General features: G+C 31.0%; 1 protein-coding gene across 1 annotated transcript in view; it reads right to left on the bottom strand.

Annotated features, from left to right (window-relative positions):
- LOC129219788 (caprin-1-like) overlaps positions 1–14,243 on the bottom strand; it is a 54,135-nt gene extending 39,892 nt beyond the window's left edge. The window contains exons 1-4 of the mRNA XM_054854087.1: positions 14,061–14,243; positions 10,547–10,609; positions 10,315–10,401; positions 22–183 (exon numbers count right to left, since the gene is read on the bottom strand). Coding sequence (XP_054710062.1) covers positions 22–183; positions 10,315–10,401; positions 10,547–10,609; positions 14,061–14,174 — 426 coding nt within the window. The 5' untranslated portion in view covers positions 14,175–14,243. The remainder of the gene's footprint in view (positions 1–21; positions 184–10,314; positions 10,402–10,546; positions 10,610–14,060) is intronic.
- Between the last annotated feature and the right edge of the window lie 1,491 nt (positions 14,244–15,734).

Below are 15,734 nucleotides of genomic sequence, written 5' to 3'. Positions count from 1 at the left end.
TATAGAAATAAAATTTCTTACCACTGCTCCATTTTCACCATTAAGAAAATCACTTCGAGCTTCTTCATTTTGAAATTGAGCCAGCATATGACGATAAAAAAAAGCTTCCTGAAGTCGTTGAATTTCGTGCTGTTGTCGTTCCAGTTGTTCTTTTTTGGCAAGCTTCTTCTGCTGCCTAGTGCTCTGAATCAGAAAAGTAAAAAAAAAAGGCCCAAATTTCAGCGATATACTCATTTTCATCATTACATAAAAATACAACAAAATTTGAAAAGAAGGTTTTTTTTAAATTTACTAATATTTTACAAAATAAAGATCTTTAAAATATCAATTCAATTCCATTAGAATGAAATTCAGGAGACCACATTTCTTGTTTGTTGCAACAAGAATTTTGTTGTACTGGAATTATGATTAAAAAAAACTCATCATTTTTTTTTTTAATTTCCCGATTTATAACTAAAAAAAAAAAAAGAGGGACATTACCATTAATAATCAGAAATGAAAAATCCAACATTTTAATCACTTTAATATAACCATGCAGTAATACATGAAATACACCACCAGCTCAGTCAATTCCAGCCGAGGACTGCAGTTTCGTCCTAATTAGAACAGTCCTCAGCTGGAATTGACTGAGCTGGCAGTGTATTTCAAGTATTTCTGCCTTAACCCTGGCTATAGGGCGGTAACTTACTGAACGTTAAATGTTTATCAGTATTTTTGACGGGGAAGTTATTTATGTAGCATATTACTATGCATATTTTGAAACATTTTGCACTTGTAATTCGGTTTGCTTTATCGCCTTACATTTCGCAACAGACAGGGGGAATATGTGATTGATATATTAGTCCAGTAGAAATAGCGTTAGGGGTTAAACAAAATGCAACAGAAATGATTCTTGTGGGAAATGGTAGGTAACACGCTCCTAATGAACATACTAAAAATATACATTTGTACTGGTGGGACAAATATGTTTTTGTCTGCTGTTTTGAAAAATCATAAAAACAGTTTTAAATATAAAAAATATCATTTGTGGGACTAAATGATATAAAATGTACAGCTACACACAAGAAAATTCATTGTAATTAACTCGAGAATCGTCATTATGGATATTTCGCGTGTCTTTACGTTCTTAGGCACTTATCCACATTTAGTAGAATCGAAAAAAAAAAAAGAAAATCTCAATATTCATTCGGGGGTGAGTAAAATGGAAATTAAGGTTGATATTTGAGTGAAATTTTTTTTTGCGAATACAATACTTCCTTTTTTGTAAAAGGAAGTAAAAACAGTTGAGGAGGTCACTGCCTTTTCCAAATAGCTCTGTGGAACACAAGAAAAGATTAAGCTTAGTAAAAACAAGGCTTTTTGATAGAAATATCCGTCCAATCAACGACACAAAGAAATAACAAATATTGAAGACTAATCTAAGAAATGTAAATACAGTCGGACCTCCATATATCGAAGTAGCAAATTGCCGGAAAAAAATTCGATATATAGAAACAATCTTATTTTATCCTAAAAATCTTCGAGAGCATCCATTTATCATTTGAAAATACTAACACTTTCAGTTCCTATTGTCATAAACTATGATACAAAAACAAAGCAAATATTAAAATAGTTTTAGTTAAAAATAATCAGCAGCTGACATTCATTCTTGCATAAACAGGGGGGCAGATGTTTGAATTCAAAAACGAGTAGTTCTGTCTAGAACTATATGAGCCTACTTTCCTGTATACCAATACTACTTTCTAGTACCTGATCAATATTCTCAAAAACAGCTAAAATCGCAAATTGTTTCAAACATATTTTTCGAATATTTTAAGCTAATTTCTAGGAATAAAATATTCCTCACTCATCTAAAAAAATTAGATGCGTAAGAAAAAAAAAATAGCAGCACCTTTTAAACAAAGCAGCTAATACACTATTTTTCCATTTCAAAAAAGAAAAAAAAATCTTTAATAGCTTTCAAAACAAAAAAATAATAATTAAAATTATTAAAAATATCAAAATAAATATACTATATCAAAAAAAAAAAAAAAATCGTTTCTTTTCCCCCGGTTGCCAAAAATAATTTTTTAAATGAAGTAATGCACTTACCAAAATAAATAAAAGCAATAAAATGTCAACTTAAAGAAATACTTTTCATTGTCAATAAAAAAAAAAAAACGTCTGCGCATATCTTTATGTAGAAACATAAATGACTTCGAGTTTATTCACCAAAAACTTAATACATAAATTAAAACTTTGGTGTGAAAATAAAAACAAGTCATATCAACAATTATTATTACACAGTTAAAACCATAGCTGCGGAGTCGGAGTCTATCTCATTTTGGGATAAAGGAGTCGGAGACGAATATCCAAGAATCGGAGTCAGTCATTTGTCCTCCGTGTATAAATTTTTGCCAAAGCTACGAAGTCAGAGTCGAAGTCGGGGAGTCGGAGTCCGATTAACTGTCGGGCACAAGAGTTGGATTCAGAGTCAGGTGCCCCTAAATTCTCGGAGTCGGAGTTTGGAGTCAAGAGCTATTTCCAACAAAATTTGTTTGAAAAAAAATCAGCCTTCAAGTACGGATTCTACATTGACTTTCAGTTTCCCCGTAGGCGCTAATGTTAAGGGATTTGAACTGTTCAAAATTGAACGGAAAATTGTTCATATCAAAAAGATATTTTACATACAAGTTTTTAATCAAAAGCTTATTCCTACAAAGTTTGTTTAAAGCAAATTCGCCTCACAGTTCGGAATTGCCTTGAATTTCCCGGTAGGCGCTAATGTTAAGTTTTTTTGAACTGTTCAAAATTGAACAAAAAATAGTTCAAATTAAAAAGTGAAATATGGTAATGAGGTGTCCTCCCCGAGATCTTTCGAACAAAAAAAAGTTTTTCCGAATCGGATTATTCATTTAAAAGTTATTAGGGGGGGGGGGACAGACAGACATTTTCCCCCCCCATCTCAATACCCTACTTTCCAATTTTTCGATATTTATTTAATTATTTTATTCTATTTTTTTGGACGTTTTTTTTTTTCGCGGTATTTTTAAGATGCATTAGGTCTTCTTTCATGCTTGTTTCTTCTTTTTCTGACTTTTACTGGGAAAGTAGGCTAAAAAGGGAAAAAGACTGAAGATGCAGAACTAAAATAAATTTGTTCTTAAATATGGGACATAAAATTTATAATAAAATAATTAAACTAAATATAAGGGTTTGTATTATGTTATATTTTTAGCATTCAACAAAATTTTTGTTTCAGGAACGTCATTTAGGGAGGTCAGTGGGGTCAATTCCTCCCCTTCCTGGTTATAGAAAATTAATGCTTAACTATACAAGTTTGTGCGATATTTGTTGTTTTCAGTTAAATCCTTCGCTAGCCATCCCTGGTGGAAAATAAAAATTACGGGCCAGTTTTAATTTCAATCAAGCAATAAAAACATATTGTTTGATTGGTTTGATAATATTTTACCTCCTTCTTCCAAAATTTTTGTCATGGGAAAAAAAAAAGGGAAAAATCCATGCATGGTAAAACATAACATTTTTATCAAAGAAAAAGATCAGTTACTAATGATTTTTGTGCATAAAAGGGAAAGCATTAATTTCACTCAATCCTCACCATACAACAAAAATATTCATTCGAAAATTGTTCACGAAATTGAGAGTGAGGAGGGAGCACCTGGCATCAAATGCCTGCATATATCTCTTTCTCCCTCCCCCCTTCCTTTGTTCAAGCACCCTGAGTACAATAACTTACAGTAGATACGCCGCATCGGTTTAATTGTAGTACATAGAAAAGAGTAAGTGTCTGTTAAAAAAATTTCAAGTGTTCAGAAATACTGCATTGACATAAACGCAGCATATAAAAATTATGAGCAACTCCTTGATATTGATGATATATCGGAGTAGAAAATACCCAATAAAAAAAAACAAGAAACAAAAATACAGTACACATTTGCTTGTAGTTCTATACCCCAACTTTTAAAAATGTAAAGAAATAAAAACGGAATCTCGCATTTAAATTATTTCCGATTTTTCTCCAAAAATCGTAAACATTTTGCCCATCTAGGTTTTGCCAGTTTTTTTTTTTTTCAAATACACTCTTTGCAAGGAAAGAAAATGAATTTTTATAAATTTTATGATTATGTTTACGATTAAGAATGAACAATAATTATATTTATGTATGAAAAAAGTTAGTTTCCTCAATTATTTTTGAAGTGGTTCGTTTTTGCGAATTTGTTATCTGTCGCTTTTATTTTGTACTAACATCAGTAAACAGGGTTGGGTTTTGGACTGTCCAAAACTGTCCAAAAGTGTCTTAAACTGTCCAAATCTAAAGGGGTGTAATATAATCAATTTGTTTTGATGCAATATTCGTAATACATAGATATTAATGAAGTTTAATTAATGAGTATGCAATAATATTTTTCTAGAAATGTTCATTTAAAAAATATTTTACTTAAAGAAATGGCAGTAACTAGTACATAAAAACTTCCTTATGTAACAGTTAGTAGAGTTATGAAAATAAATACACAACACTACCAAGACAACTAATTTCAGTTCCATTTATTTATAACTCAAAGGAATGCTATTAAATGTGCAATAAATATTGAGGTGAAAAAAAAGTTTAATTTTTTTTTAATCGTTTTTGCAAATAATTTTTATGTAATGTTTTAAAAAAAATCACTTTTTTAATCATAGGTTAAAGAACAAGAAATTGATGATTAAACACTTAATTATAAAATTCTTGTGCTATTCTTTTTTTAGTTCATATTTTTAATATAATACATTCTGTAACTACAAAAATTTGTAATTTATTGCATTTAAGTCAATTATTGAACTATATTTTGAACACTTTCTTTTGCACATATGCATAAATGTGGAAAAATTTGGTTAATGAAGAAAAAAACTCCTGCATACAAATTGAAATTTTTATTGAAGAATTTAATTTCTACATAACTAGATTAAAATCAGCTGCATAAATAAGTTAAATATTTATATTTGAATATCCACATTGAATAAATGTATTAAATATTCCAAAAAATAGTTTTGACACATTTTGTTCTGTTTTTGATATTTTCTCACAAAATATAGTTTCTCAAAAAATAGTTTTGGACACTTTCGGACACAAGGGTTTTGAACAGGATGGTTAAAACCTTGCCAATCCTGCTTTCATTTGCACACATGCATAAACATAGGGAAATTTGGTTACTATTATCAAAAAAATAATAAATAAAAAATAACATAGACTCATGCATACAAATTGAAATTGTAATCAAGAATTCAACTTCTATGTAACTAGATTAAAATCAGCTGCACAAATAAGTTGAATGTTCTTATTGAATAAATGTTCAATCTAAAGCATTACTTTAAAAAAATTTTCTGTTTTTAATGTTTTTTCACAAAATACAATTTTTCTAAAAACATAGTTTTGGACACTTTTAGACAGTTTTGGACACAAGGGTTTTAGACAGGACGGTAAAAACCAGGGTTTTTACCGTGGTTTTTACCGTAGTGTCTAAAACCTTGCCAACCCTGTCAGTAAAATATGTATAGTGTACAGGATTTTCATTTTTAGCTTCCTTAGGGTTCCTTTTAAGGTTTTACATTGCCTTTCTGTTTAAATAGAGCTCCATTTCACTTGTAATCAACGTTACAAAAAATTGGCAAATAGGAAATTCGGCTTTTCCCACACTTTTTGAACAGTCCGGGCCCGTTTACTTTAATTAAAGTTACAAATTGACGGATAATACTATATAATTGCATCAGAATGTACCACCATCTATCTCTTTATTGTTTCATTGAAACAGTAGGACTGAAGTCGGGGCGATAAAAAGAAAAGTCGATCAAAACGCTGCAACATCAAAAAAGTCCATTACGAAAATTTAACTTTTAAACCGCGCAAACTTTGCAGTGTTCCTTCCAGAAATTACTGTAGTCGGTCAATGAAAAGCTCAGGATAGACTTGCTTCTTCTGCTTTTCAAAATTAAAGCATGCATAAAATTATCGGTGCGATATTGTAAAAGTAAGTATTAATGCACAATTAGAAGTGCTATACTAAAGAAAGAAAAAGTAGGAAAAAAAGGAAAAAAGTAGGAAAATAAGGAGAGAGCTCTAAAAGGTAGGAAAAATAGGAACTCTTCGGGGTCTGAAGTATTAAATTACAAAAACGTTGAAAATATTGAAAATTTGATAAACTTTGGACGAAATGAGAAGATTGAAACCATAATCTAAAATGGTTTTAAAAAATTCTTTGTATATTTTAGGTCCTGTTTTGCCATTCAGGGTTCCCACTCTTCCAGCAGATTAAAAAATAGGGCCTTAATATGGCCTTTTCATGGCACATTTTAAAAATATTTAGGGCCACTTCAGCCAATGTTGCACACCAACTCTCTTTGATTTTTTAAATTTATTTATGTGTATTTTTTTTATCTATCAATCATAATTGATGAGTTATTTTAAAATGCGTTAAAAAGAAGCTTTTTTTTACAGTAAAGCCCTAAAATGTTATAACTGTAGGAGCTATAGAGTTGTATGATAGCTCACTTTAAAGACAATTACATGCGCATTAATTTGATGTGTTTATGTAACTTGAATAATTGTTGAGAATTTTTTTTAATAAAATGTTTAGTTCAAAAATTTTAAAGCTAGTGTCTTTTAAAATTTTTGGGAAAAAACATGATTTTTATTGAACTTTAACAAATACAGAGAATTTCAGAGTGGGACCATGAAAGGATCATCAGTAACAGCAAATATTGTAGGACACATTACTGCCATTTACCCTAAAACTTCTTAGTAACTGCTGAACCTTTCATGGTCCCCACTGAAAATTTTTGGACATTTTTACATATGTGCATTATAACCAAACATAATTTGAAAAATATATTAAAGGACATCATCACAAAAATGTTTGAATTTTTATATTTTAAAATTTTGTGAAAAACATTTTTTTTTTCAAAAATTATTCAAGTTATAAATGTAATTCTCTTTAAAATGAGCAATTATACAACTCTGTTGCTTTGATAAAACATGAGCTATAACATTTGAAAGCAAAATTTTGCAAAAATTTTCCCACGTTATTTGCCGTAAGGGGAGGTGGGGCACGTTGGTCCGCTTTTTTACTTATCATTTTTTATCTCATCAAAAAATTTAATGAGAAGTTTGATTTTCTACAATAAGTTTCAGTAAATACTTCTTCAAGTCACAAATTTTTTTTGGAAATATTGAATTGATAAACTTTTTCTATATTAAATTTTTAATGGAACCTTGTAAAGTGGACCAACCTGCCCCACGGGTGGGGCACATTGGTCTGCCTGGTGGGGCAGGTTGGACTGCATAGCTCAAACAACATTTGCTATTACTTTTAGTGACATATACTATCAAACGTTGTAACTACCTTATTCTCTTTTGTGCAGAGTGAAAAATATAAAGTTTAAAGATCTATATGATATAATTAAATTGATTTTATTTGATAAATCATCTTTAATCGAAAGCAATAATAAGTATTAACCATCAGTACGAAATTATTTTTTAAAAATCAAAATAAAATCAATTATTGAATATTCCATGATACAATATTGACGTTAACTAAAGATGTGTTAAATGATATCTGGGAATATAAAAGTGTTACCTCCAGAGCTTTGGAAGTAGTACTTTTATCTGGGTTTCTGAAGGATAAGTCATATGCTACTTTTACGCAAGGGGGAAAAAAGTTCTTTTTTTTCTTTATTGCATTGCGTGAAACAACTCCGAAAAGAAATGAATCCTGTTATACTAATACCATATATTTCAAAGAAAAAGTACAATACAATTGACAGCCTTAAGTTAGCATATCTTTATGTTTCAAAATCAAATATAAAAAATAAAATTAGAGAATCTTAAGTAAAAGTATACTTTTTTTATTCCTTTAATCAATTATTATTATTATTATTATTTTTTTGTAAAATGCTTGTTTAGGAAAAGAAATTTAATACAAGAGCTTCATTATAGCATGTATTGCATATTTTACTCTTAGAAAACAATCGTCTGGAAAAAAATTAGAAGTATATTTGAAAATATAAATTGTAAAAAAATGCAGAGATGAAATGAATCTTTTGGTAAAATTAATTTAGTATAATTTTTGTTAAATAATTAACTTTGCTTTTTTGGCCGTAAGTTATTATTATTTTGAAACATGTGTAACATGAAATGAAGTGAATGTATAATATTCAAACACTTAGAACATTGTTATAATTATTGAGATGCAAGAGAAAAAAGTTTTTAAATTATGTGAGGGTAGTTTGGTCCGGTCCAACATGCCCCACAAAGAGTGGACCAACCCACGCCACCTTCTTGGTCTGAAAAAGTGATGTCATAATTTTTTTCTTTTTGACAAAAAATGAAAAAATTGCCTATTATTGTGAACTAAAAAAGCTTACTTTAAGAAAGGAGTTCATTTTTTTCCCGCAATCTTGATGAAAATAATTAAAAAAAAAAAGTTACAGTTTTCCGAAAATTACACAGGACTACTGAAATAACACTTTCTGGAATAAAATTTGTTCAATATAACTATACCATGTGATTTCATTATAGGATTTGTAGGACCATAGGTGCTATCTTTTGGTACTAAAATAAAAATTATTAATAGTATTAAAATAATTCAGACCGGTCGAACGTGCCCCACGGTCCAACGTATCCCACCTCCCCTGCCGAGTCAGTCATAGTCCCACTCTGAAATATGTTGGACAGGAAATAATTTATTAAAATGCATTTAAGATCAAATTATTTTCAAAAATTTTAAAGGACATTATTTTGAATTTTAAATTTTTGAAAAAGCTTTTCTTGAAAATCCTTAAACTATATACTAAACTCCCAGTTATCCGAGGTGCAGATTACCCACCAACTTTCACACATTCAAAAAGTTTTTTTTTAGGCAATGATTAACTAAATGTCGAAAAATGCACATTTTAATTCAGTGTAAAACCTAGTTCTAGACTCCCTATTTTTTTTCTTCCCTTTTGCTTCCAATGGCATCAAACCATTTATGGTCCCTGAATCCTGACTACTGGAAATCTGATTTTTAAATCTACCCTACTTACTGCTTTAAATCTACACAATATTTACCGCTTTTTAGATCTATACGACTTACATGCGTAATCAAGTGACCACACCTATCTTGTTCAAAAAAACTTCCCTCCTTTCTCCTATGCATTTTCGGTGTAACTTAGCTTGTTAGTGTCAATTAATCTGCTTGCACAATTTGCTTGCATATGTGTGAAATCCATTTGCTATAATAAGCGATCCTCTTTTATCTTTTACATAGGTTTTTATACAATGTTACCATTTTAGTTAGGAGGCAAATATTATTGATCTATCTAAAGCTATTGCATAGACTAACATTGTCTTCTACTTAGTTTGCGGATTACCCATGAATTCGGTTATCCACGGTAACCATCACTCTATTCGGTGGATAATCGGAAGTTACTGTATATAAAATTAAAGTGCCATGAAAGTACCTTTAAAACGAGGTATTATACAACTCTGTTGCTCCCACAGAACTTGAATTAAGCACTTCGAAACACTGCTGGCAAGTAAAAGTAAAGTGCTGTCTAACGAATTCCAAAAATTAATTACACATCACTTATGAAAGATAAATATCAAAAAAATGTACATAAATTTAAGACATCAAACAGTAAAGTTTCTCAAAGTTTCGTGAAATTCTGAGAAGTCAAGTTGAGAATTTTTTTTTCGTTGATTTGACACAGAATGACATAAATCCTAAAAAAATAGGGCCTTTGATTAATTTTTAGGGTTTTTGACTACAAAATATGGCTTTAGAGGGGCCCCTACAAACAGTACTTGAAAATAGGGCCTTTATAGGGACTTTTGAGGGCCCGTGGGAACCCTGATTTAATAGCTACCCATCATCATTTTTTTCGCTTCTAATACTTAAAAAAAAAAAAAAAAATTTGAAAAATCTAGAAAAAATTAAAAAATTCAAATTTTAAAGTTAATTGCACAGACTCAAGATGAGGTCATAAAAATGAAGTATTTTAGATTTGCTACTAAGCCTCATAAACAGTAATTGAAAGATACCCGTTTCCAAAAATCAAAAATTAATTTTTTTTCACTCCCACTCTAATGTACAATTCCTCATGGAAATGTACCTCATGGATAAAAAAAATAGGGTGCCATAAGTTTGGGAAGTCATGGCATAAAATTAGACAAAAAGAGTTGGATTTACACTACACAAGATTTAAATATTTCATTTTCATGATCTGCTTGTCTACATTTAAATTTAAAATATGTAATTTAATAAAATATTCCAAATGTTATCCTTGACAAAAGACAATTACCTCAATCACAATGGAATTCAGTCCCTTTATCAGCTCCTTGGTGAAGTCTAAAAGACTAACCACTTCATCATATTTGCTAACAGCAATCTAAAAAAGTTTTAATTATATCATTAGACCCTTCAATTAGTATTACAGCTCCAGAAGCTACAATATTTACCGGCATGGAATAGTACTGTATTTGATAACTTGAAAATAGAAAATTCATCTGCATTAAGTTACATTTAATTATTACCTTTTGATCTTCATTCAGTTCTTTCCCATTGGCTACATCTGCACGGTAATTGTCAAGTTTCATCTAAAAAATAATAAAAAATTAAATCGCATTTTGAGTAAAAGCAATTTACACCCAGCAAACACACAAGTAAGACTGCTAATTTTACATAGAAAACAAGTGCTTAAACTTTTTGGATCAACTAGCAGGAAATATGAATCTATGAAATTCATGGTTCATACTCTATTTGGATAAAAAAATTCTACGACTTTTCATGACTTTGCTGCAAGAAAATAATAGTACGCTAATTAATATCAAACTTGCCGATTTTTGGAAATGAACACTTGCAAAACCTCTACCTGAATGCCAATACCTCATCGACGCACTTATGTGCGATTGAAAAAATGTATAACTAAAAAGACTAAATTATTCTTAATAGTATGTTATCGCCCCTAAGCCAGGGCTAAGGCAGAACTACATGCAATATACCAACATACACACATTTTGAAATGCATATAATAGGTTCAGAAATTCTAGAAAATAGTGTTTATTCCTGACATTGAAAGTAGTGGTGGGTTCCATGGATTAGTTTTGCGGGCGGTACTTTGAGCGCTACTGTTTGAAGTATTAGAATTCCCCTAATTTTAGATTTTATTAACTGACTACAGATCTTCATATTTTTAAATGTTCATCAAATTAAGATAAACTTTGATAAATCTAATAATAAAGTTTTTACGAGTGATGGAAACAAACTTGGATGCAATATGGAATTTTTTTAGTGAGAGAAATTAAGAATGTGCAAATTCACCACAACAGAATATACAATATAAAAAGTTGAAAATAATGGTAATTTCAAAATTAGTAATGTTCAAGCACTAAATTAATTCACATTGCAAAAATAGACAAGCAGCAGCTACAGAAGAGGATGCCATGAGATTTCAAAATTCAGATTTGTTTTGGGGATTGTTCAATTTACCAGTTTAAATAGTTCTTATATGCAATACTGTTAAATCGCTCAAGATTTCTTATGCACTTTTAGCTATTTTTAATTTCTCTTTGCCCAGGACATTTTTCCATGACCTAAAATAAATTTACATGACTTTGAATGAAAATTTTGATTTTCCACAACTTTGCTAGGTCAGAAGTTTACTAATTTTTTCTCATGACTTTCCAGGATTTCTACGACTCGTATGAACCCTGGAGATTAGACCTTTTTGGGCAGTTTAATACAGTTTTAGAAGGTAAAAACCACATGGACAGCCCAAAACTAGATATAGACATCCAAAACCCAACTCTAACCAAAAGTTTAAATTTAAAAAAGTCCTTCTCTAAACCAATCATTTAAAAATTTTCCAGGAAGGGGAAGAGGACAGATGAATGTAGTTCCGTTCATTTCTGTGACATCTTCCCTCAAACTGATGAAAAGATAAAAGGGCACTTTCAATCAATTAAATATGCATTTTTCAATAGATATATTTTAGTAGAAAAGATGATTCTTCCATTAACCTTTACTTTTTAGATCAAAAAAAAGTTTGCTGTTTTGATGACTTTCTGTTAAAATTTCCAAGAAGCAAAAAGGGCGCATGGAGAAATGCAAAAAAGATAACAGGGCCCACTGAACGTTAGCTTAAAACGGGCAGGGCACAGCATCTTCTTAAAAATGCCTGGGGAACCACTACTAAATGTTTGTTTTAGTACAACCATATTGTGGCATATGTTTCGGGATTGCCTGTCAAAAGGAAATGTCCTCCTTAAAAATACCCAATCTCATTTGCAAAAAAAAAAAATAATAATCAATAGCCAGTTTATTGTTAATGAAGGTGCTTCAATTCAAATGAGCTGCTTAAACATTAAACTTATTTGTTCCATCACAGAGTATCAAAAGAGATATAGAAAAATCACTTGATTACAACATATAAATAAGATGCACTTGCTATTCCAAAACCTTAAAAGGCAAGTTTGTTGAAAACAACATTTTGACCTCCAGAGTTAATCAGGTCAGTATTATAGGCACTTTAGATACCTACACGTTTCAAGAACTGTTCATCTAATGTTGCTCTTATGTTCACATCAGATCACAAACTAGAAATGACATTTAAAAAACGCTTCTTCCAAATCAAAAGAGGGGCAGGGCGCTTACTGATGACAGGGCACTTTAATTCAATTAAAAGGCACCTTTTAATAGAAATTTTATAGTAAAGGATGCTTTTTTCCTTTTATGTTGTAAGTTCTAAAATATGAATATAAAATTCAAGTATTTTTCAACAGTAATTACTTTTTTTAATTACTATTAAAATAACTTTTTAATTAGTTACTAAGAATCTTGTTCATGTTTAGTGCAGAAGATAATGTTAAAAACATAGAAAATGCAGATTTATATTCAAATCAAATGAGGGAAACAAGACAGATATCAAGGCCAAAAAAACATTTCTTTGTAATGAAATTTTGTCAAAATTTCAAAGGGACAAGGGGAGAGCCAAAAACTGTCCCGCCCCCAAAAAAAGACCCTGGGAGAAACACTGTTTAGAGTTCTAAATTGACAACTATTTCTAGGAATCAATCAACAGCGAAAATACTTTTGGAAGTCTAATTTTGCAACGTTATAAAACAAATTGAAAAGTTATTTAAAACTACAATAAACTTCAAGTCAATACAAATTTGAAAAATCACAAAATAATAGTACAGAAACAAATAAAAGATATTTTGTACTAAGAACTGGCATAAAGAGCCAACTACACTAGTCCTGATACTAAATAACGTTTTATTGCACAAAATTGCCGATTACTGCAGACACGTGTTTCGTCGTTTCAAGGAACGCCTTTTCCAATGCAAAAGTGAGCTTATGGATGAAAAGACATCCGACGAAAATTTTACCAATTCCTGCACAAATCTTGTTCACTTGAATATCGAACAGCTATGTCTTTTTCTTTTACTACGTTACTTTTGTACATTTGAAGAATGACAGCTGACAATTGTAAATGAAATAACTCTTTTAAAAGGCGATAGAATTATTGAAAAAAATATTATATATAATAAGGACTAAAAGAAATTTCGAAAAATTTAAACATATGTTTGGAAAAAAGCGATCGAACTATGATGAAACCAACTGCATTCTGAGACCAGTTCAATTTTTCTATTTGTTAGTAGTTATAAAATGATGGCAATCAAATAATAAAATAAGAAAATATCGAAAGAGATCCAACTCGAAGCATTAATTCAAGTAATTTTATTTCAATTAATTCAATAACAACATAAAAACATCAAAAAAATTTTTTCATAATCAATACCGCATCCGCCATGTTTGATAAGAAAAAAAGAATACATACTACAACAGATAAAATGCAATACATACCAGTGAACAGAACACAAATACTCGTTCCTATTTTGACAGGAAAGTCGGTAAACAACAAACAATTATAAAAATACAGTTTAAATAACATGTCACACATAAGCCTAACGATAGAAACAAGCAACTGAACATGCGTAATGGTATCACGGATCGAAATTGTAAACAAAATTGAATTTCAAATCATACCTTTCGCTTTTCCAGATTTCTCACTCTTTTTTCTAACATCTGGGCAATCTGTTTCACAGGATCTACAGCCTCAAAAGAGGCAACTTTCTCGATTTTGGCAGAGGCGGACGGCATCCCTTTATCTTTAATGTTCTCCAACAACACGCTAGAAGACAGACCCGTTGTTATGAATTTGCTAGAAGAAAAAAAACCACATTTTGATGAAGTGATGCCAAACTCAGAAAGTTAATTCAATAAATATCATGCAATTTCAATGGAGGGCAGTCTGAAGGCTGCTGGATCTAGAGTCCCTATAACTGGATCCATACTTGAGCTTCAATCACCTTTTGTTTTTACTTTGCATAATTCAAAAAACCAGTGTTCAATAATCTTTTGTATTATAAGATACTTTTCCAATACAAGAGAAACGAAAAAAGTGATTGCAAACAAGACCGTAGCCAGTATTTTTTTTCGCAGTGAGAGGGGGATTTAACTTCAGTTATTACATATTTATGTTATGTTTTAAATAGTAGGGGAACCCATGATGCTGAATGTGGATTTACTCGAGCGCCTTGGGGGGCCTATTCGCAACTCCAGAGCTCGAATACGCTACCTTGCGGTGATTAACAATGCTGCCGAAAAAGGTAAAACATTCCATTCCACATGTGTTTTTCGGTGTAAATTACAGGCTTCAGACAGATTGTGATGGAATGTAATTTCAGAAGAATAGAAAAGAAAGCTTCCCACAAACATGATGAAAAATTACTGTCATTCACTAGGCGTCAAAGCAAATTATAAGTTACGGCATTTGTTTGTTTTACCTTTTTCATCCGCCATTAGACAGTGGCTGCAGCGTCCCCTATAGTTTATTGGAGTTGCGAATTAGATTTTGTAGTTTTGGTTATAAAAAGAAGAAAATGTTAAAATGTCCACTTCGGAGTCGAGAAAGTGTCTACTGATTCATAAAGGTAAAAAAAAAAAGGACATGTACGTAGATTCTCGAGCGTGTCAGATATTGATAGTTTTGATGCTCCAATGTATCTCTGATACTTAAAGGTATGCTCATCTGCCGACTTGCAAGGTGGGGTAAGGCCATCCGGAAACATAGAAAATAAATTAAAAAAAAAAAAAAATCTTGTGCTTGTCAGATATCAGAGGGGAGGTTAAGTGACCCTTAAACATGCCACCATCCGAAAGACTGACGTTTTGGAAGACCATCCAACAACCTTACGTCACTCTCAAATCATCAGATTTTCTAAATGTACACTTTTCAGCTAGTAATCACCTTATCTTAATCTGACGTGCTTCAATAAATTTGATGAAAAAGAAATTTTTACTAATTTACTAATCTGACGGTCTGTCCTAAACGCATCCATCAACAAAAAAGGCCAGCATTTGGTGTAGGTAACGCGAATGGCTGTAAGGTATCTCTCCTATGTTTATCTGACGCGCTCGAGTAAATTCACAGAAACACTTGCGGCTGCCCTACTATAAAACTGAATTGTAGATTATAAGTTCCTCCTGTTGACATTACGGTTGCGTTCGATGAGCGACCGGTAGCTCAACGGTTTAAATAATGACGTCATCTCGAATGCTTTAGCATTAACTGAAGTCACTAGCTGTCACGATTATTCAACCGGTCGCTACCGGTTGAGCTAGTCGAACGTAAACTAAGAGAAAAAAAAGAGATACGGA

This window comes from Uloborus diversus, chromosome 4, assembly GCF_026930045.1.
Source record: "Uloborus diversus isolate 005 chromosome 4, Udiv.v.3.1, whole genome shotgun sequence".
In the NCBI taxonomy this organism is placed as follows: Eukaryota; Metazoa; Arthropoda; class Arachnida; order Araneae; family Uloboridae; genus Uloborus; species Uloborus diversus.
Note: the sequence above shows the minus strand (reverse complement) of the source record. Positions and strands in the feature narration are given on the sequence as shown.